General features: G+C 44.2%; 1 protein-coding gene across 1 annotated transcript in view; it reads left to right on the top strand.

Moving 5' to 3' along the window:
• Positions 1–21,273, top strand: part of LOC144488665 (uncharacterized) — an 84,845-nt gene that overhangs the window by 18,180 nt on the left and 45,392 nt on the right. Inside the window, exons 3-4 of the mRNA XM_078209118.1 lie at positions 8,054–8,124; positions 19,455–19,517. Of these exons, the coding sequence (XP_078065244.1) occupies positions 8,054–8,124; positions 19,455–19,517 (134 nt within the window). The remainder of the gene's footprint in view (positions 1–8,053; positions 8,125–19,454; positions 19,518–21,273) is intronic.

Genomic DNA, 21,273 nt, shown 5'->3' with positions numbered 1-21,273 from the left:
ACAGAACTACCAGGGGAAGACTGGCAAGTGACAAGTAAATTGCTCCTTCGGAGAGCCAGCACAAACACAATAGGCTAAATAGCTTCCTTCTGTGACTCTATATTTTTATGCCTCATCATCACTTAGAGGGTTGTGGATCTTCGGAACTCTCTACCCCGCAGGGTTGTGGAAGCCCCGTTTTTGAGTATATTCAAAGCTGAGATCAATTCACTTTTGGACTTCGGGGCAATAAATTAATATAGGGATTGGACAGGAAGGTGGAGTTGAAATCAAAGATCAGCCATGGTCCTATTGAATGAGGGAGGTTTAAGAGACTGCAAGGCCTACTCCTGTTCCTATTTCTTATGTCCATAATGTACTTACTTTAGGTCACGGGATAACCATACACCATAGGCAATTCTCTTTGTGCAATTATACAAAATAGTTTATGTGAGTCAGTAAGGACAGTAGGCCTGATATCTTATCTCTGTTTATGTCCATCCTATTAGGCCACGATGGGAGACTATCACAGCACTTCAATTATCTTATCATTTCACTGATTTATTTGATTGTGGGGCATACATATCTTCAGTATGATGAATGTTGTTCCAATATCAAAATAGTGTTCATAGTGCTTGCACACACTTCCGGCATGGGACACACTGGATTCCATTTTGGGTAGGTGATTAGCGTGGATGCTAGGAGCATGCACCAGAAGGAAACAGAGTAGTCAGATTGTGACATTGGTCAATGTGCTTCTTTGACTGTAATGGTGCCATTTTGACCTGAATGCTCCAGCGAATGCCTTCTTTTAACCGTACTCAGCTGAATTATGATTCAGCAACAGGAAGCACCCCTCACCCCAACTTACAAAAGGAATCATCAACTACTTTCTGGTTAGTTGGTGATTGGCTTCTACTGGCTATTATTGAGTAGTAGAAGGTTTGATCTGCTATTTAAAGTTGCTGAAGTCCGCAGAGAATGGGATGGCACATAGGGTAGGCCACTGTTTCTAACACCAAGGGCTTTACTCAAGCCCTTTGCTCCGAGTCAGTGATGGAGTATTTTCTAACCCTATTGACCTGCAACATGTCAGGAAGAATCAGCAGAAACAACACCGAGGAGGACAAGCTGCTTGAAGAGGAGGGGGATAAGCACTCAGCAGGAAGATTCATCCACCCTGGGTGTTCAGGAAGCAGTTCTCCAACCTCAGCAAGTAACCACTTGTGTGATGTATTGGCTTCACTAAGGAGGTGCTCGCTTGAACATCACTGGCAGAACTGCAGTCTCGCAGCAGGGCATTGCCAGTGGTTGGGAAGGTCATCGTGGCAATGAATATTTTGGGGTCAGACTCCTTTGAGGCTGGGGCAGCTTATATTTCCACAATCTCCCAGGTTGTCATTCACTATTTCATGAGGGAGGTCACTGAGGCTCTTTATGCAAACAGAATTGAATACATTTCATTCTCTCCTGCCAGAGAGAAGCAGGCAGAGCAAGCATGTGGCTTACCAGGATACCATTATGATGGGGATGGGAGGACGTGGGTAGATGGCCTTGCAGGATGACCTCCAGCAGATCTGGCTCTAGAAGGCCCGCCTTCGAGCTGCACGTCTCAGCAAGCGTAGCAGCAGTCTGGGCCAACTGGTCTTTTGAAATTCAGTCATGGGACATGAGCGTATTTGCTGAGGACAATATTTATCACCCATTTGCCTTTGAGAAGGTGGCGGTGAGCTGCCTTGAACCGCTGCAGTTCATATGGTGCAGATACACCCACAACAATATTGCCTCTAAGTTTCATACCTGCGCAAGAAACCTGAATGTATTCATGCAGGCCACACTCCAAATGGTCCCTATTAAATTGTCTCACATGAGCAGCAGTACGAAAAAGTTTAAAGGGACTGTGCACTTAAAGAAATAGCCTGTGCCCACCACAAAAGAATTAGAGGGAAGGTTGTTGGCATTGTTAAGGAGGGAGTTCGATGATTTTCACCCAGCGACATTGAAGGAATTGCAATATATTTCTAATTCAGGATAGATTGTGACTTGGGAGTAAAGGGTACAGATGGTGCTGTTTCCAGGCACCTGCTGCCCTTGTTGTTCTAGGCAATAGTGGTTACAAAGTTGAAAGGAGCTGTCAAAGCAGCAGTTACTGCAGTGCATCTCTAAGATGGTACACATGGCTGCCACAGTGTGGTAGTGGTGTAGGGAGCAAATGTTTAAGATGATGGATGGGGTGCCATTCAAATTGGTTCCTTTGGCCTGGACGGTATCAAACTTATTACATTTTGTTGAGAGGAGAATACTCCATCACAAACCTGAATTGTGCCTTGTAGACAGTGGACAGGTTTTCAAAAGTCAAGAGGTGAGTTATTCACTCAGAATTCCCTGCTCTTGTAGTCAAGTATTTATATGGCAGGCTCGGTTTATATTCCAGTCAATGATGATACCACAATATTGACGCTGAGGGGATTCAGTGGTGGTAATGTCATTGAATGACTGTGTTGGAGATGATCACTGCCCAGCCATTGTCCCTTCAGTATTTGAGAAATTATGAGCGAAACTGAACACTGCAATCATCAGCAAACATTCCCATCTCTGACTGTGATGAAGCAGTTGAAGATAGTTGGCCCTGTGACACTGCACTGAGGAAATCCTTCAGCTATGTCCTGGGGCTGAGATAATTGTCCTCCAACAAACACCACCAAATAAAATAAAAGCAATATACTGCGGATTCTGGAAAACTGAAATAAAAACAAAGCGTTGGAAAAATTCAACAGCATCTGTGGAGAAACAGAATTATGGCCCATAACTTCTATAACAGCCGGATTGCTACTCCGTTACGAGGGTGGGATTTTCCGGCCGCGCTGGCCCCAAGGCCAGAAATTCCCACCCAAGGTCAATGGACCTTTGTATGGTCTGCCCCCAGCCAGACGAGAAAATTCCGCTCTTAGTTATTTACCTTGAAATCCAGCCACTCCTCTCTTCCCTGACATCTTACTCAGGCCGGATGAGAACTGTGTGGTTCAGTGGGTTCCTTAGGCCTTGTGTGGGGTGCAGCCGAGTCAGAGGCAAGGAAACCGTGCCCCTATTTTACAGCACTCGCTGCAGTAAAGCAGGTATGTTTAAAGGTCCAGCCACTTTGAGAAAGCAGGGAGAAGGTAAGTTTGTAAGGCAAATGAGCAGGATTGGAGACTGGGTGTGTGGGGGAGGGGGGGGGGGGGGGGGGGAAGGTGGTCAGTATGTCGGGGGAGTGGGGATTAGGTGATCACGGGATAAAGGATGGAGGGGTCAAATGGTCAGTGGGACAGGGTCAATGGGGGGGTGGGGGTGATCAATTGTGCAGTTTGGATGGTCAGTGGGGGTGTTGTCAGTGAGGGGTAGGAGGATCAGGTGGTCAGGGGCATGGTCAGTAGGGGGGGTTGTTCCACAGGACAGAGAAAAGAGTGTCAGTGAGTGTAGTATAATCTGTTTGCGAGATGTGCAAATCTGGTTGAATAGCTGACATGCAGTTGCGAGGATGAGCTGAAGCTATGAATGTGAGATTATATGTCATGGTTGATAAGAAATTGTTGGCAGGTGAGTGAAGTGGGTATGAAGCTAGTGGTTCATTAGTAAGGATGTGGCATTTCAAGATGCATTCGCTGATCTTGACAGCTTGTGTGAGTTCATTGAACTTCTTCTGATACTGCATTCAGATTCTCTGGGCTACATTGATCGCGATGATCGTCTGCTCCCATCGTATCCACAGTGTCTATCTCGAAGTTCTCCTGGTCCCCTGTGAATGGAGGACCTCTCTCATCCTCATGTACCATAGCCTACAGTGCTGCGTCGGAGAACCTTGGAGATGCTCTCAGTCCTGCTGTGCCATTATTCGGTGTTCTCCTGCTCGAACACTCTTCCCCAGCCACTTCCAGCAACAAGAATACACCTCCCCTTTAAGAGTGCAGGCTGGCTTTAATTAGTGCAAACTAACTTTAAGTAGTGCTATCTCTGAGATATGCAGCCAATCAATAGAATCTTTAGCATTTGAGCTGGCTGGGCGCTACAATCAAATAAATGAGCGGGCCGCACAATGTTTGAGTGCCGCCTGTATCGGAAGAGGCAGAAGTTAATCCTGTGGTTGCAATCCTATGTCCCCTTTCTGGGAACATCCAGTTTTGCTCCCAAAGTTTTAGTGTTTCATTTTATAACTAGTTCAGCTTATGTTAATTCTTGTAGTTTTATAATCTCATCTGCTATTCATTTTTGCTTAAGTTTATATTGTAGTATTTAACTGGAATAAGATTCCCTACATGGCCTTCATCAGTCTGACCAAGGCTGCTGACTCAGCCAGTCAGGAAGTGCTATGGAAGACCCTGCCAAAGGCCGGCTGTCCAGAGAAATTCATCAACATCCTCAGACTCCTCCATGCGAAGACATCAGCGACAGTCTTCACCGATGGAAATAAGACAGAAATCTTCCAGGTCAAGACTGGTGTGTTATTGCCTTTTCTCCATGTCCATTGCCACCATCCTTCAGCTTGTCAAGAATAAGATTCCCAGTGAAGTGGGAGTGGTGTCTACAGAATAGATGGAAAATTTTTCAACCTCAACCGGTTGAAATCGGAGAAGAAAACAACACTGACATCGCTCATGGAACTTCAGCATGTGGATGACATCGCCACCTCCACTCTCTCAGAAGAGAATGTCCAAGCCATGCTTGACAGCTTCGAGAAAGCATACTGAAGAATCAGTCTCAGCTTCAACCTCAAGAAGACCCAAGTCCTTTACTAACCTGCCTCAGGGCAAGATCCAGTCTCTCCCTCCTTCAGAAAAACCCTCCCAAAGGTGGAACATTTCCCCTACCTGGGGAGCCACCTCTTATTAAAGGCTGACATTGATACAGAGATCCAACATCGTATCCAGTCCGCAAGTGCCTAAAGACGAGAGTCTTCGACAACTTCGACATTCGTGCTGACACCAAGATCCTCGTTCAAGGCAATCGTCCTCCCAACTCTTCTATAAGGCTCAGAAACCTGGACAACGTACAGACGCCACCTCAAGGGCCTGGAGGGGTACCATCAACACTGTCTGAGACGGATTCTCTGCATCAGCTGGGAGGCAGGCATACTAGCATCAGTGTCCTTGAAGGAGCCAACAGCACCAGCCTCAAGGCCATGCTCATCTGAAACCAACTCCACTGAGCAGGACATGTGTTTAAGATGTAGAGTGCTGATTGCCAAAGCAAATCTTCTTCGCCCAGCTCATGGAAGACTCCCAAACAAGAGAGGGACAAAGGAAGCGCTTCAAAGACACCCTGAAGGCTTACCTCAGAAATACAACATAGACGTCAATGCCTGGGAGACCCTTGCTCAGAAGAGACCGACTTGGAGGAACCTCCTGACTGAATGGACACAATTCTTCGAGAACAACCAGCTGAAAGAGGAGGCCCAGAAATGGAGCCTGAGAAAGGAATGTCAGTGATCTCGAATCCGAGGACTGAACCCACCTCCCAGAAACATCTGCCAAGTGTGCAGTTGAAGATGTAGCTTTAGAATTGAACTCATCAACCACACAAGGATCCACAGAACCCATGCCCAATAACATAAATTTTCTTGCGTGGACTATCATACCTGTTAGCGAGTGATTACCAAAGAAAAAGGTATTTGACTAGAATACCCCTGTTCTCCCCCTTTGTCTTGTTAAGGTTATCTACCTCATATGCTGCAGGAAAGGATGTCCCGAGACATGGTACATCGGCGAGACCATGCAGACACTACAACAGTGGATGAACACCACATGACAATCGACAGGCAAGAGTGTTCCCTTTACTTCAGCATAGAATCATAGAAACCCTACAGTGCAGAAGGAGGCCATTCGGCCCATCGAGTCTGCACCGACCACAATCCCACCCAGGCCCTACCCCCACATATTTACCCGCTAATCCCTCTAACCTACGCATCCCAGGACTCTAAGGGGCAATTTTTAACCTGGCCAATCAACCTAACCCGCACATCTTTGGACTGTGGGAGGAAACCGGAGCACCCGGAGGAAACCCACGCAGACACGAGGAGAATGTGCAAACTCCACACAGACAGTGACCCGAGCCGGGAATCGAACCCGGGACCCTGGAGCTGTGAAGCAGCAGTGCTAACCACTGTGCTACCGTGCCGCCCCTTGTTGGGAACACTTCAACAATCAAGGGCATTCTTCAGATAAGCCTTCAAAAGATGGCCTTCAAAACACATAGCAACGCAGAATCGCCGAGCAGAAACTGATAGCTAAGTTCCGTGTGCATGAGGACAGCCTCAACCGGGATCTTGTGTTCATGTCACACTACATGTAACTCCCACCATTTGGCCTAGGATTGCAAAATCCTACTAACTGTCCTGGCTTGAGACAATTTACATCTCTTTAACCTGTGATTTTTCCCTCTCTCCATGCACACTGTCTGTACCTGTAAAGACCTGAAAAGACTCATCATCCAACCATTATTCAATCATTGTGTTTTTGTCTATATATAACATGTTTGTGAAACCTATTTCTCCATCACCTGATGAAGGAGCAGCGCTCCAAAAGTTTGTGATTCCAAATAAATTTTTTGGACTTTAACCTGGTGTTGTAGACTTCTTACTGTCTTAAGTTACCTACCATCCAACTTGACAGAAAGTCTCATAATTGTTGATTTGATAACCTGTCTGCAGGGAAGAAATTGGCCCCCGTTTCTAACTCAGATTAATTTCGGCTTCATATAATACATATAATACATAAAAGCTCTCTGCGTGAAGGCAGACCCATGGTGATTATTTGCTGAACCCTGGCAGTGTTGTGATTTATTTGTACCACGGTAGGGTGAGGTGGCAAGCCCTGAGTCTGCCACAGCCAGAATGGGGATTAAACCCTGTGCTATTTGTTTTAGTCTAATCCACACAGTAGCTATATAGACAACTGAGCCAACACATTTTATACCAGCCATTTTATACAAGCATTCAAAACAATTGGCAGGAAAAGACCATCAAGTTCATATTGACTGGAACATCAAGCCTAGGCTTCCTACAATCTGATGCCATCGCCCAAAGCTACATCTTGATGTCAACAGGGAAGAGATTCATTGGCCATGATGTCACCAAGGTGTGAATATTATTAAAGACCACTGCCTAGGCTATGGAAGTAGCTGTCCATTGCACTGCTTGTCTGGGCGAAACAATGCAAGTTACATAAATTAATTCCCTGACCATCCTCCTCTTGCATGTTTTTGATCCATGCCTGCGCTGACTTTAAGTTTCCAAGATAAATACCAGGTCATCTTATGTGCTTTTACATTAGGAGCCCTTACATTTAGGTCATTCATCCATATCATTGACCTTGTTTATGTGTAAGTTTGGAATTTGCGATTGCTGACTTCACAATCATTGGATTATGCAGCACAATCGTAGGCCATTTGACCCATTGTGCCTGTTCTGGCTCCTTAAAATAACTATATAATTTGACCCACTTCCCTGCTCTTTCCCAGAGACTTGCAAATAACTCCTTTTTACGTATATTCCAATTCCCTTTTGAATATTGGTAACGAATCTACTTTGACCATCCTCACAAGTATATTCCAGATTGTGACAACCTACTGCATGTAAAAAAAATCTCCCCATCTTCCTCTAGCTGTTTTGTCAAATATCCTAAATCTGTGTCCTCTGGCCAATGACCCTCCTAACATTCTCGTCCTGTTCTAGTGGTCAGTGTGACAGCTATTCGGATGCACCTTTGTGTTTATGATCTGAAGCTGACTTACAAGCAGACTGACTCAACTTTTAAATATAAACTAAGGGAAGGATAGGTTTAGAATTTGCACCCCATATAAGATAAACTATCAATATAAAAGTGCTTTTCCTCATGTTAACCATTCAATCTTTAGGGAATAGTGCATGCTTTGATCTGAAAGGAATGACAGATTTCCAGTCATAATCAGTCCTTGGTCAAATCGTTTGCATGTAGTTCTGGTAAAATGCCAGAATAGAGCAAGAATTGGCTGAATGCAATAATAAATTGTCACACTCACTTCTAACATTGTCCCTTTTTCCCACATTCTTATTTTTGCACAGGGCACTGTGAGTTAACTCGCCTCCTGATCTATTCCGGCTTCAATCCTCGGCAACTGGATGGCTTCGGTCAGGTAAGAGCTTTTTTTTAAATGGCCTACCTTCCTCCGCAGCCCCCACTTCCCCCAACCACATTCACGTCTTTCCTTTGTACATTCCATGCGGAATGACCACCTTCGAGTATTTTGCCCAAGCAGGTATTCTTCATGTGAGGACATTAGGAATATCAGTGTTAGTAAGCTCTGCAAATATCGATGTGGGAGAAGCAGCAGAACCTGAGGATTTTAATGAAAGAACATTAGGTTAAGTACCTATATACCACTGTTGTGTGTTAGTATTTTTAGCATTTGATCAATTAGTTCAAGAATCGGAAAGCTTGGAGGTAATGAAGTCCAAGTGTCAGGGAGAGAGCTCAAAACACCTAACGTGATATCAACACAAAGAAAGGTGCTGATTGGTAAGCAGCTAGTGAGAGGCTTTTTTTGGACATGGAGCATGTCTTCAGTTTATTTCTGATATGATTGAGATAGTTGTCCAATACATAGAGGCCTGCCAGGGCACCCAAGTCCTGTCAAATGCACTTTAGGTGCCATGTGGAAATCCAGGAGACTTTTCACATCTGGGACAAATGCAGGTTGGAAGTGTTGTCAGCTGGAGGAACTCAAGTTCTGTGTTTTGGAGTTTGAACCTATTGTGTCATGGCTATGCATCATCGAGGCTAAGATCTATATCACAATCCCATTTCTAGAGGTGGTTATCCATAGCTTAAGAGATTTCAGGCATAAAGAAAATGGGTGACTGCCAGGAGTTAAGAAGTGAAGTGGAGATGCCGGCGTTGGACTGGGGTAAACACAGTAAGAAGTTTCACAACACCAGGTTACGTTTGGACTTTAACCTGGTGTTGTGAGACTTCTTAAGGAGTTAAGAAGAACAGGGCAGGTTTTACAAGATTCCCAATGCATCTTGCTCTTTAACTGGTATTCAGTTAGGAATAGTGGTTAGTGATGATCCCTCAAGGGAGTACAATCAGAGCAAAGTCGTTGGCATCAAATGTGACTCAGCTGTACATAGAGGGATGAAGAAGGTCAGAAAAGCATAGTGTTAGAGGGTATAATCGTAAGGGAACAGACAAGCATTTGGCTGCAGACATAATTCCAGGAGTGTATGTTATCTGAATGGTGTTAGAATGTAACCATTGATAACATTGGATCTGTTATAGGTGACCAATGGTAACAAGTTGTAAGGGTCAGTTGACCCAATAAACTATGTAACCAATGACAGAATGATATGGTGGTCAGCTGACCAGCTGACTCAGTATAAATAAGAAGCTGCTGGGGTTTGTGGGAGTTTTAATGGCCCAGAGTGAGGGCTCAAGTGTTGGAATAATGAAGTTTCTTTATTAAACCTTTTCCTTTGATTTATTAGTTGGAGTAAGTCTTGTTTTATTTTATTATTTATTTTATTGCCTGCAACTGAAGAGTTCCTTCTGGTGGGTTAGGGTGACACGGTGTAAATGGAAAGTGGGAGGCCTTCAAAGGAGAAATTTTGAGAGTGCAGAGTTTGTATGTTCCTGTCAGGATTAAAGGCAAAGTAAATCGGAATAAGGAACCTTGGTTCTTGAGGGAGATTGTAACACTGATTAAGAGGAAGAGAGAGTTGTATGAAATGTACAGGCAGCAAGGAACAGATCAGATGCTCGAGGAGTATAAAAAGTGCAAGAAGCTACTTAAGAGGGAAATCAGGAGGGCTAAAAGAAGACATGAGGTTGCTTTGGCAGATAGAGTGAAGGAAAATCCAAAGAGTTTCTATAGATATGTTAGGAGCAAAAGGATAGTGAGGGATAAAATTGGTCCTCTTAAAGACCAGAGTGGTAGACTGTGTATGGAACCAAAAGAGATGGGGGAGATACTAAATGGTTTTTTTGCATCCGTATTTACTGAGGAAACGGGCATGGAGTCTACGGAAATAGGGCAAACTGGTAGGGAGGTCATGGAACCTTTACAGATTAAAGGGGAGGAGGTGCTCGCTGTCTTGAGGCAAATCAGAGTGGATAAATCCCCAGGACCAGACAGGGTATTCCCACGGACCTTGAGGGAAGCTAGTGTTGAACTTGCAGGGGCCCTGGCAGACATATTTTAAATGTCAGTATTCACGGGGGAGGTGCTGGATGATTGGAGGGTGGCTCATGTTGTTCCGTTGTTTAAAAAAGGTTCCAAAAGAAATCCGGGAAATTATCGGCCAGTAAGTTTGACGTCGGTGGTGGGCAAGTTATTGGAAGGTGTGATAAGGGATAGGATCTACAAATATTTGGATAGACAGGGACTTATTAGGGAGAGTCAACACGGCTTTGTGCGTGGTAGGTCATGTTTGACCAATCTATTAGAGTTTTTCGAGGAGGTTACCAGGAAAGTGGATGAAGGGAAGGCGGTGGATGTTGTCTACTTGGATTTCAGCAAGGCCTTTGACAAGGTCCCTCATGGGAGGTTAGTTAGGAAGGTTCAGTCGCTAGGTATACATGGGGAGGTAGTAAATTGGATTAGACACTGGCTCAATGGAAGAAGCCAGAGAGTGGTTGTGGAGGATTGCTTCTCTGAGTGGAGGCCTGTGACTAGTGGTGTGCCGCAGGGATCGGTGTTGGGTCCATTGTTGTTTGTCATCTATATCAATGATCTGGATGATAATGTGGTCAATTGGATCAGCAAGTTTGCTGATGATACAAAGATTGGAGCTGTAGTAGACAGTGAGGAAGCTTTTCAAAGCTTGCAGAGGGATTTGGACCAACTAGAAAAATGGGCTGAAAAATGGCAAATGGAATTTAATGCAGACAAGTGTGAGATATTGCACTTTGGAAGGACAAACCAAAGTAGAACGTACAGGGTAAATGGTAGGACTCTGAAGAGTGCAGTTGAACAGAGGGATCTGGGAATACGGGTACAGAATTCCCTAAAAGTGACGTCACAGGTGGATAGGGTCGTAAAGAGTGCCTTTGGTACATTGGCCTTTATAAATCGGAGTATCGAGTATAAAAGTTGGAGTGTTATGGTAAGGTTATATAAGGCATTGGTGAGGCTGAATTTAGAGTATTGTGTACAGTTTTGGTCACCTAATTACAGGAAGGATGTAAATAAGGTTGAAAGAGTGCAGAGAAGGTTCACAAGGATGTTACCGGGACTTGAGAAGCTGAGTTACAGAGAGAGATTGAATAGGTTGGGACTTTATTCCCTGGAGCGTAGAAGATTGAGGGGAGATTTGATAGAGGTGTATAAGATTTTGATGGGTATAGATAGAGTGAATGCAAGCAGGCTTTTTCCCCTGAGGCTAGAGGAGAAAAAAACCAGAGGGCATGGGTTAAGGGTGAAAGGAGAAAAGTTTAAAGGGAATATTAGGGGGAGCTTCTTCACGCAGAGAGTGGTGGGAGTGTGGAATGAGCTGCCGGATAAAGTGGTAAATGCGGGGTCACTTTTAACTTTTAAGAAAAACTTGGACGAGTTCATGGATGAGAGGGGTGTGGAGGGATATGGTCCAAGTGCAGGTCAGTGGGACTAGGCAAAAAATGGTTCGGCACAGACAAGAAGGGCCAAAAGGCCTGTTTCTGAGCTGTAATTTTCTATGGTTCTATGGTGGCACAGTGGTTAGCACTGCTGCCTCTCAGCTCCAGGGACCTGGGTTCGATTCCTGGCTTGGGTCACTGTCTGTGTGGAGTTTGCACATTCTCCTCGTGTCTGCATGGGTTTCCTCCGGGTGCTCCGGTTTCCTCCCACAGTCCAAAGATGTGCGGGTTAGGTTGATTGGCCATGTTAAAATTGCCCCTTAGTGTCCTGGGTTGCGTAGATTAGTGGGTAAAATATGTAGGGATATGGGGGTAGGGCCTGGGTGGGATTGTGGTCGGTGCAGACTCGATGGGCCAAATGGCCTCTTTCTGTACTGTAGGGTTTCTATGATTTCTATGAAAAGGTCTGCAAGCATATTTTAGGGAGCTAGGAAAAATAATAAGCAGTACCTCAAAGATAATAAGCTCTATCCAATCAGCCTAACCTTAGTGGTGGGCGAAATATTGGAAAAAACTCTGAAGGACAGTATCAATTTTTAAAATTTTCATGCCGATCACCTCAAACCTGTTTCCTCTGGCTACCAAACCTTCTGTCACTGGACATAGTTTATCCTTAATAATGCCAACATTTTTTTTAAGCATTGTTTTCGCAATTTACATTAATGATTTGGACTTCATAATAAAAAGCACAATTCTTAAATTTGCAGATGACACCAAATGAGCGTAGAGGACAGTCAATACTGTAGAGGACTGCAACAAAATACAGGAAGAGGCTCGCAGAATGGCATTCTCCATTGGCCTTGGGTGGGATCTTACAAGCCTTGGGCGGTACAATTCTGGAATCTATCTCTTTTCCAATCGAAGGCAACTTGATAGTTGTCTCCTTACTTGCTGGCTCATAGTTACTTTTATACAAGGGCAGCCACATCCGATTAACTGTGCACACTTCCCACCCATTATTCCACCATCTAGGAAAGACTCTTGTTTGCTTTACCTCAGAGCACAGTGGAGAGCCTCACGCTTTTGACCCTCATTCTCCATGTTCCTCGCCACTAACTTAGCCTTTCTAACTCCTCTTCAGGCCTCTTTGCAACCTCCTCCCATCTCACATCAGGACACCAGCAGGACCTGCAATCATTTGACTGCAAACCTGCACAGACAGCATTATAAGAGGGTTCAAGTCCTGGTGAGCAATTGCGGCTCAGTTGCCTGATGTGTGCATAGGCCGTACGTTCCTGAATGATGGTCAGAGCTGAAACATACTCGTACCCAAATATTCAATGATGACACTATTGTTGATGTGAGACAATAAATAATGTATTAACAGAACCGTACCATTAAAATCGGATTGAGAATGAAGTGCAGTGCCCTTAATTCACCATAATCATTGCAGCAACTAGCAGCATAATGAGAATACAGCAAACCTGAACACAGTACAATTAAACGTATATTCACAAGTGCCAAAAGTATATATAATGGCTGTACACCCATGCCACTTGTGTGCCTTCAAATCTTATTTATCTCTCTTTTCCTATTATTCCATCTAGGTGTAGCCACAAGCTGAGGTGGAGGCAACCTGCTGACTACGATGATTTTGGCAGGCATCCTCTAGTGGCCCAAGGCCGAGAGGGCCCTGGCCTGTTAAGGGTCTCCTGAACAGATGCAGGTATCCTCTTTGGCCTGACCTGCTGGAGATGACGGTGTCACTGGCAGAGAGGAGGTGGAGTGGCAGGACACCCTTGGAATGCCCTGGGATGAAATCTCTGGGGTTCCTTGTTGACACTCCTCCTCCCTGTGGGTGCTGATGGCACCTTCCTGACTCCTTGAAAAAAAGAGGCATCTGAAGTGGGATTGAGGTGCTTCGTCCCTCGCATGCTGTAGCACAACATCAGACAGAATGTGAACAGACTCGTCCAGTCTGTGTATGGCCTCTGGTATCTCTCCCTGATGTTGTCCTGTCTCTGCATCTCCAACAGTCCTCATGGCTGAACCATGACACTCATTATCTGCATAGGGATGAGCAGGGGCCTGGTCTCCAGTAGTCCTCTGAGTGTCTGAGACCTCCGCTATCGCTACCTCCACCAGCTGTAGATCCATGTCAGTGATGTGTTCACCAGACTGTGACTACCAGACTACTTTAGGATTTGCAGCCACCATGGTGAATGCATGTAAACACAGTGATGATGCATCCTGTAGTAGTAGGGCAAAACCCAGGGAGCAGGAGAGGAATGTATGGAAAGGGTTAAACAGATAGCACTGTAGTATCCACACTCACTGCAGGCAGACACATGACAAATTACAAAAACTACATCTCAGGTGGCACTAAAACAAGCACATCCCAGGTGGTATCGCCCCAAGGTTACAACAACCATATGAGAATTGATATCATTTATCAAGGCTCCAAAAGGTCTAGAGGAACCATTGTGCCTCTGAAAATTTAACAAGTTTCAGGGGTATGAGAACAATCAACACACCATCGAAATCGGTTTGACAAACACAATGCTTTGATATTGTAGACAGGATATGTCCAGAAAACGTTTAAAGTTAAAGCATACAGGATCATGGATCCATATAATATGATCAAAAACAGAACTGTAACCAATTCGAAGTAACAATCTGATTACCTAATCAAAATGTAGCACTTTGTAACACAAAAAAGTATTGGAATGTGTTAGAACCAATGCTCAGTAGAGTAGCTCGGAAGCAAGTTGTAGTTACAGCCACGAGTTCTGCTCTCCCTCATGCATGTTGAATAAAGCCATTTTTGTTGAAGTTCTTCACAGTCTTGGAAGACTCAGTTTGTTCATTCCCTCCTACACATCATCTGAGGCTTCTGAAGCACCAAATCTCAGAGATTGGGTTGGTTTTGGTTTTATGGCTGGTCTCCCTTGTGGGCCTTTTGCTTTTCTTGCTGGTGCCTGGAATAGAGAAAACAAATATTTAGTGGATATCTTTCCAGACTCCCTTATTAAAGCTAAGCTTCACTCTGTGGGTATAGCTGACAACTGCAGACTGGAGCCATTCTCACTGGCTTCCTAGGGAAGTCCTCTCTGACCTTCAGCACAGGCACGGGCCTGCTCCTCCCCGGCTAGTTCTGTGGCTACCTCCTCAAATGTGGTGTGGATTCAGATGTCGGGCTGGCCACTTCCTGTCTTGGCCCATTCCCTTCTGTTGAGTAAGTTCCTGTCCTGCAGAAAGACAGAAGGATTGGTGATCATCTCAGTGGTTGCATGACCATACATGCCTATGCCAGCTCTTGAGTCCTCCCCAGCAGGTGCTTAACAAGCAAGACATCCTGTAACTGTTAGAACATTGACAGCACACATTCAATGCACATGTACCATTGGCCGCTGAGTCCTGCAACCCAAACTCCTGTCTGACATCCCTGTGCACTTACACACTTACACTGCCTGATAGTCTTATATCTGTCACTTTGCAGGGAGTAGGCTATGCGACTTGGCCTGACAGAGCACAGACGATCATTTATCCATTTTCTAACCTGCTTGGCAGTTCACCTGGGGGTCCCATAGGCATTAACCTCCTGTGCAACTCTGTCCAGGTCACCATGGTCAGACAGGTGGGCCTGTTGCTGCCATCGTTTAATGGAATTCAAATTCCACCATCTGCTGTGATGGGATTCAAACCCAGGTCCCCAGAACATTAGCTGAATTTCTGGATTAATAGTCTAGCGATGGTAGGGTGTTGAGGAGAGTTACAGAACAAAGAGATCTAGCGGTACAGGTTCATAGCTCCCTGAAAGTGGAGTCACAAGTGGACAGAGTAGTGAAGAAGGCATTCAGCATTCTTGGTTTCATTGGTCAGAACATTGAATACAGGAGTTGGGACGTCTTATTGAAGTTGTACAAGACATTGGTAAGGCCACACTTGGAATATTGTGTACAGTTCTGGTCACCCGGCATGGACAAGTTGGGCTGAAGGGCCTGTTTCCATGCTGTAAACCTCTATGACTCTATGATAACACCACTAAGCCAGTGCCTGTCCTACTAGTGAACTAGGGGAGTGTTAGCGTAGTACAATTTAGATTTCAAAATAAAACCTGCCACGTATTTTGAACGCTAAATAATCTTTATTGTCCTTCTTTAAACGTTCTGCTGAGAACATACATAATCTGTGATACGTTGAAGGAATTTGATTGTGTCAATTCAAATGAATGCTTTGTCACGTGTTTGCAAAGAAATGAAACTATTCCTGCAACATTGCTTGGATAACAATGTCAGCTTTTCACACCCACTTTTTCGCTGAAATGTACTTTATGTATTGAGCTAAAAATCTATTTTGTTCACAAACAGTTTGTGTTTATTTAGTTTTGGAATATATTTATATTTAACACGTAGATGCAAACTATTTGATCATCACTGGTATACTTTAATATGAGTGCCAGGAATTTATCTGCCAGAAGCTGTTAAGCTTAAAGATTTGCTGTCTAGTGGTTAAAATGGTCCTAACCAAAAGGGATCCTAAAAACTGCAGCCTGACAGTGTCTGTGTTTCTACTGTGCTCGTTTAAGAACAGCAAGAATTAATGTCCTTCGTCTCACCTTACTGCACTGGTGAATATAGTCTCTCCTGTTTCAACTTGCTGTCCGGGGATTGGTCAGACTAAGGATTCCTTTTCAGTTCCATTTCCGTTCCCACCGGACACCAAAGGGGGCTGATTAATGGGCTTTGACGAGCAATGTGTCAAATGTCTCCACTGACACCACATAAACGGGAATCTAACTGTCATGTGGCCTATGTATGTGTTTCAGAGCATAGGTTATGACCTTCATTGAACGAGACACAATTAACAAATTGTGAATGGTTGCACAGTTGAGTAATTATGAGAAAATGCTCCAGTACTGGAGGTCCTGAGATCCTGTGTAATAAAGCCACCAACGTTCAATCGCTTTATTGACATTTGCTTAATGGAGATCTTTATCCACACATTAATTGTAAGAAACATTATTTTTCATGTAGCAGCTAACGGTTTTCATATAAAAGATGACTTCAACAGATACAGGCATTTAACAGTAAAATAGTTTGGTCTCCGCTCTCTATAGGTAAGGGTAGAGAGTTGATTAATTTTTAAATGCAGATGCCTAGTGTATGCAATGATAGTGTTAGCTGTCCAAGTCCTTTATCTTAGAAGAATGTTCTGTGCAGACAGTGCAACAGAAGGTTTTGCACACAGCTGTTTGCATTGGCATACAGGCCCACGATTTATTAAAAATAGAATCCTCTTTCATGCCTAGAGAATAAATGGTGTTTTTAAATGCAGTAATATTATCCCAAAGACTGCTGAAGGAAAAGACATTTTCCATTTTGTAAGTTTTCAGCTTATGTACAGCAATGCAAAATGAAACATTTCCAGGACCCATTCACCACGGGCACAAATCCCATTAGGCCGCTAACACAAATATGGCTAACTCAATAAGGTATTTGAAGTAATGGTAAAAATCTACAAAAATATTGTGAGAGCTGAAATAATAAAATTTTACCCACAGATAATGAACGCAAATCTTGAAATTGCTTTCTACTACTCAATGCTTTGATATGCTGGTATGAAATTCCTCTACCTCCTTTTTCAGTGGAGATATTAACACATTTATTTTAAACAGGGCAAACAACTCTGTTCAATCATGGAAGAATGTCATTGAGTGTTCAGCTACTAATATTGCACAGCATAAGACTACGGTGTCAGCCCAGCAGGGAGCTAACTGGATCAGATTAGTTGCCTATTTTACATCCTCACAGTTGGACAGTAGGATCAGATAGGGTGTAAAATAGGCTGCCAAATCACCAATGTTAGCTTACCGCCAGAAAGGTTAAATAAAAATGATCCGCTCCGTTTTTGATGTCCTCAAAATTTTGTTGGATAGTGAGATAATATCAATTATTGTATGAATACATATCTTGCACTTATCCAAACATAAAAAGACATAGGGAAGTCAAGTTGATAAGTACACTATTATTTGGAATTATTTTTTCCCCCTTACTACCTGGCAAACCAATACAATCAATACAATGATTTATTTTCTCACAAACCCATCCAATAAAATTTAAAACTGGGGTTGCAGAACCACATCCAATTATATAGCACCAAGGCCTCCCCCTCACCCCCCACAATTATTTATGGGAACCTAATTTCAACATATTTGAAACAGACACCAAGGGTGGATTTTCCAGCCACGCTCACCCCAATGCTGGAAAATCCTGCCCAAGGTCAACGGACCATTGCATGGTCCATGTCCCGCCTGCTACGATTCCCGTGGTGGGCGGGACTGGAAAATTCCGTTCCAAGTGGCAAAATTGTGATTTGGATTATGAAATACAATCAGACTATAGGTAAAGAAGAAAATCAGCCTTTCATATGCATGAAACGTTTTCTGATATAAAAGAGAATCAGGACAGCTAAGTGTAAGTGGCATGACAGGACGATTCCTGTTCCTGGCCTGGCCACCTTGAACAAATCCATCCTGGCAAGGGTTCCGTTGAGCAGAGTGACAGGGATGATCTTCTGTAGCTGCATTAGCCACGATTATAATGCTGGATTTTCATCCTAGCAGTGGATAGATGGAGTTTGGAAACTTGGCATGCCTGCTTTAGGAGAAAGTGCCTGCAAAGGCAGGATTTCTGTTTCGGGGAGATGGGTGGTGATGACTAGAGTCAGGCCCTTCACCCTGGGAAAGAGTTTGGGCACAGCCACAGGAGGTTCCAGAATGCCTATGTAAATTGGTTAAAAGACACTGAGTACTCTGAAACTTTATTCTGAGAATGCATAATGAGGCTTGGCTGAGAGCCCAGACATCCGTAGTCAGTTGAAACAGCTGTGCCCAAGGGAAAGCATTGCTTGATTGACAGCTCTTTTCCTGTGATCTTTTCTGTCAATTTCACAACATTTAGACAATGCAAAGAGGTGTGAAGTGATTATAGTTTCTGCTATTGAAACTTTAAAGGACTGTATGATACTTTTATGGGCTGTGGTAAAGGAGTTTTTTTTTAAACTCTAAAAATGAAGGACTATTTTTTAAAGCGTTTCCACCCTTGCTAGTTTACTATTGAGTCATTGGTTCTGTACCGAGTGTATACTCAGTGAATGGGCTTAGAAGTGCCATAAGTTGGCACAGAGTGTATGAGGGGCCATGAGAAGTGGGTAGAGAGACATATATTGCCATGGAGGGTATGCGGGGCCATGTGGATAGAGGTGCATAGTTGGCATTTTGGGTATAAGGGACCATGGAGGGGTGGTGAGTGGAGGGGCATTGATTAGCAAGCGGATAAGGACCTTTTGGACTTACCTTTCAAATGATTTCCTCATTTAAACTGTGGTTCATGACACTCCTGAGAGGCAGTGAACCATGAGTTCTTGAAGAGCTGGCCCAAATCAATGAAAATTGTGGGGGTCTAGAAGATGCCCATCTCTGCTATGGTGTCAGCCAGGTAGGTAGTTCAGGATGCGGGCTCGCAACATGCACCAGCTCACATCATTAACCCATGCTGATGAAATTTAGGGGTGCCAGGCATCTCAGAATCAAGTCCCAGATGCCATTTTCAAATGGTAGTCTCTCCGACTCCATGAAAATCCAGCTCAAAACGTCTGTCCGGTGATTGAAAATTACTTCCACATTGGAAAGACTGTTACATACTTACATGTGGCGAGGGAAGAGGGGTGGGGTCAATCAATGCAAGGCAGTGCTGCAGAGTGCATAGGATCCAAAACAAGCCTGATTTAGTGGTTGGGAAGTTCCCTGTGCGTCGGCGAAAAACAAACTTACTCTAAAACAGTAAAAAAAGAAATTCAAGAGCAACAAATTATCAGATAAATTAAACTGCTACGTACATCTTTGTTTTCCAGACACCGTTGCATTTGGCTGTCCTTAGCGGAGATCTCCTCACAGTCCAGCTGCTTTGTGAACAGGTAAGTTAGAAGGATAGAAACATTTCCTGTGTTGCAGTTCGAGTTAAAGCCACTCACAGTGGTTTTTCAAACATTTGGATGAGTTCAGGTCATTGCATCTGATGGAATGATATTCAGTAACGTGATTTAGTATCTGTTAGAAAAAGAAATGAACCTCCTTGCAATAGAAGATATTATAGTATTCAAATTTGAAAAAAGAAATTACCAAAGTTAGTGAACCAATCCAACCAGTTTTTTAGCATTTAAGATCGAAAGCATGTGCTGGGTTAATGGTGCAACCCAGATCCTGAGGTAAATATGTACTAATTATTATTAATTGTTCACATATTTCGGGTGGAAGTGATTCGCTTATAACTGGGAAGTTGTGCACCACGGCACTTAGTTAGGCAGCTTCATCGAAAATGGTGACCAGCTTAGAAATGAAGGAATTGAGAACTGGACAAGAGTCGAGAGTAGCCACCCTCATTCAGACCAGATGGGTGTCATCTGACATACACTTTTGTATTGAAACTAAATCTGTAACTCATCAAGAAATGTTGTTGATTATCTTCGAGAAATCAGTACGTCTGATGATCCTGCAACCTATTGCTGGAGGGGTGGTCCCTGATTTGCCCACCCTGCCAGCAACTTAGTCAGCGAAGGATCAGGGCGCCATTTTTAAAGGTCACCCCAATGCAGGGAGAGCAAAGGAGTTCACACTGGAAGTTCCCCATCCCCCCACCCCCGCACACTCCCAACACTGCCCCATGGCACTACCCCCTGGCACTTATCCTGTCCCTGTCCAGGTACTACCTGGGCACTGCCCCTGGTACTTCCTCTGCCACTGACTCTCCATCACTGCTCAGGCACTGCCCCCATCACTGGCTGGGAATGCCCGGGCACAACCCTCCCCTCCCTGAGTGCTGCGCTCATCTGAGCTCCCCGAGAGGTCTGCTTGCCAGGTGCATGCCTCAGGAGACCAGTCATGATTCACGCCATTCTGCCGTCATGCTGATGTGGATGGATTCTCTGTTGAGGGGATGATTCAAGCATCAGGTCATGATAATTAGTTTAAAGTTCATTAGTTTAATTATAATTAGTTTAATTATAAGTTTATTATATAACAATATATTTAAACAATGTTCTCGACGTTGAACATTGGGAAATGCTGTTGGGGTGGGCAGGAAAAATCGTGTCATGCATTTACGCTGACCAAAAACACGACTTTGCATTTCTCAGAATGTTTTTCACACCTTTCGCTGAACCAGCCCAACATGAACAGGAGCAGAACATCCCGGCTTATGTCTCAGTTCTCCATTGTGGCTTCACAGCACATTTCCTTATCTCACCCCCTCAGCTCTACCTACAAGGCTGACAAATGGAAAATGTTGGCCCATATCTTCCTGGATCTCCAGAGTCAGATTTGGGGTGTACCCCAAGGATGCTCTAGGGAATCCCTCTTGAAAGTTCCCAGGTAAGCAATTGATCAAAAGGTGTGCAGGTTAGATGGATTGGCCATGGTAAATTCATAAAATTCCTCCAGTGCAAAAGGAGGCCATTTGGCGCATCAAGCCAGCACCGACAACAATTCCACCCGGCCTTATCCCTGTAACATCACATATTTACCCTGCTAACCGCCCTGACACTAAGGGGTAATTTAGCATGGCCAATCAACCTAGCCCGCACATTTTTAGATTGTGGGAGAAAACCGGAGCACCCGGAGGAAACCCACGCAAACACAGGCAGAATGTGCAAACTCCACGCAGATAGTTGCTGG

This window comes from Mustelus asterias, chromosome 1 (assembly GCF_964213995.1).
Source record: "Mustelus asterias chromosome 1, sMusAst1.hap1.1, whole genome shotgun sequence".
Classification (NCBI taxonomy): Eukaryota; Metazoa; Chordata; class Chondrichthyes; order Carcharhiniformes; family Triakidae; genus Mustelus; species Mustelus asterias.
Note: the sequence above shows the minus strand (reverse complement) of the source record. Positions and strands in the feature narration are given on the sequence as shown.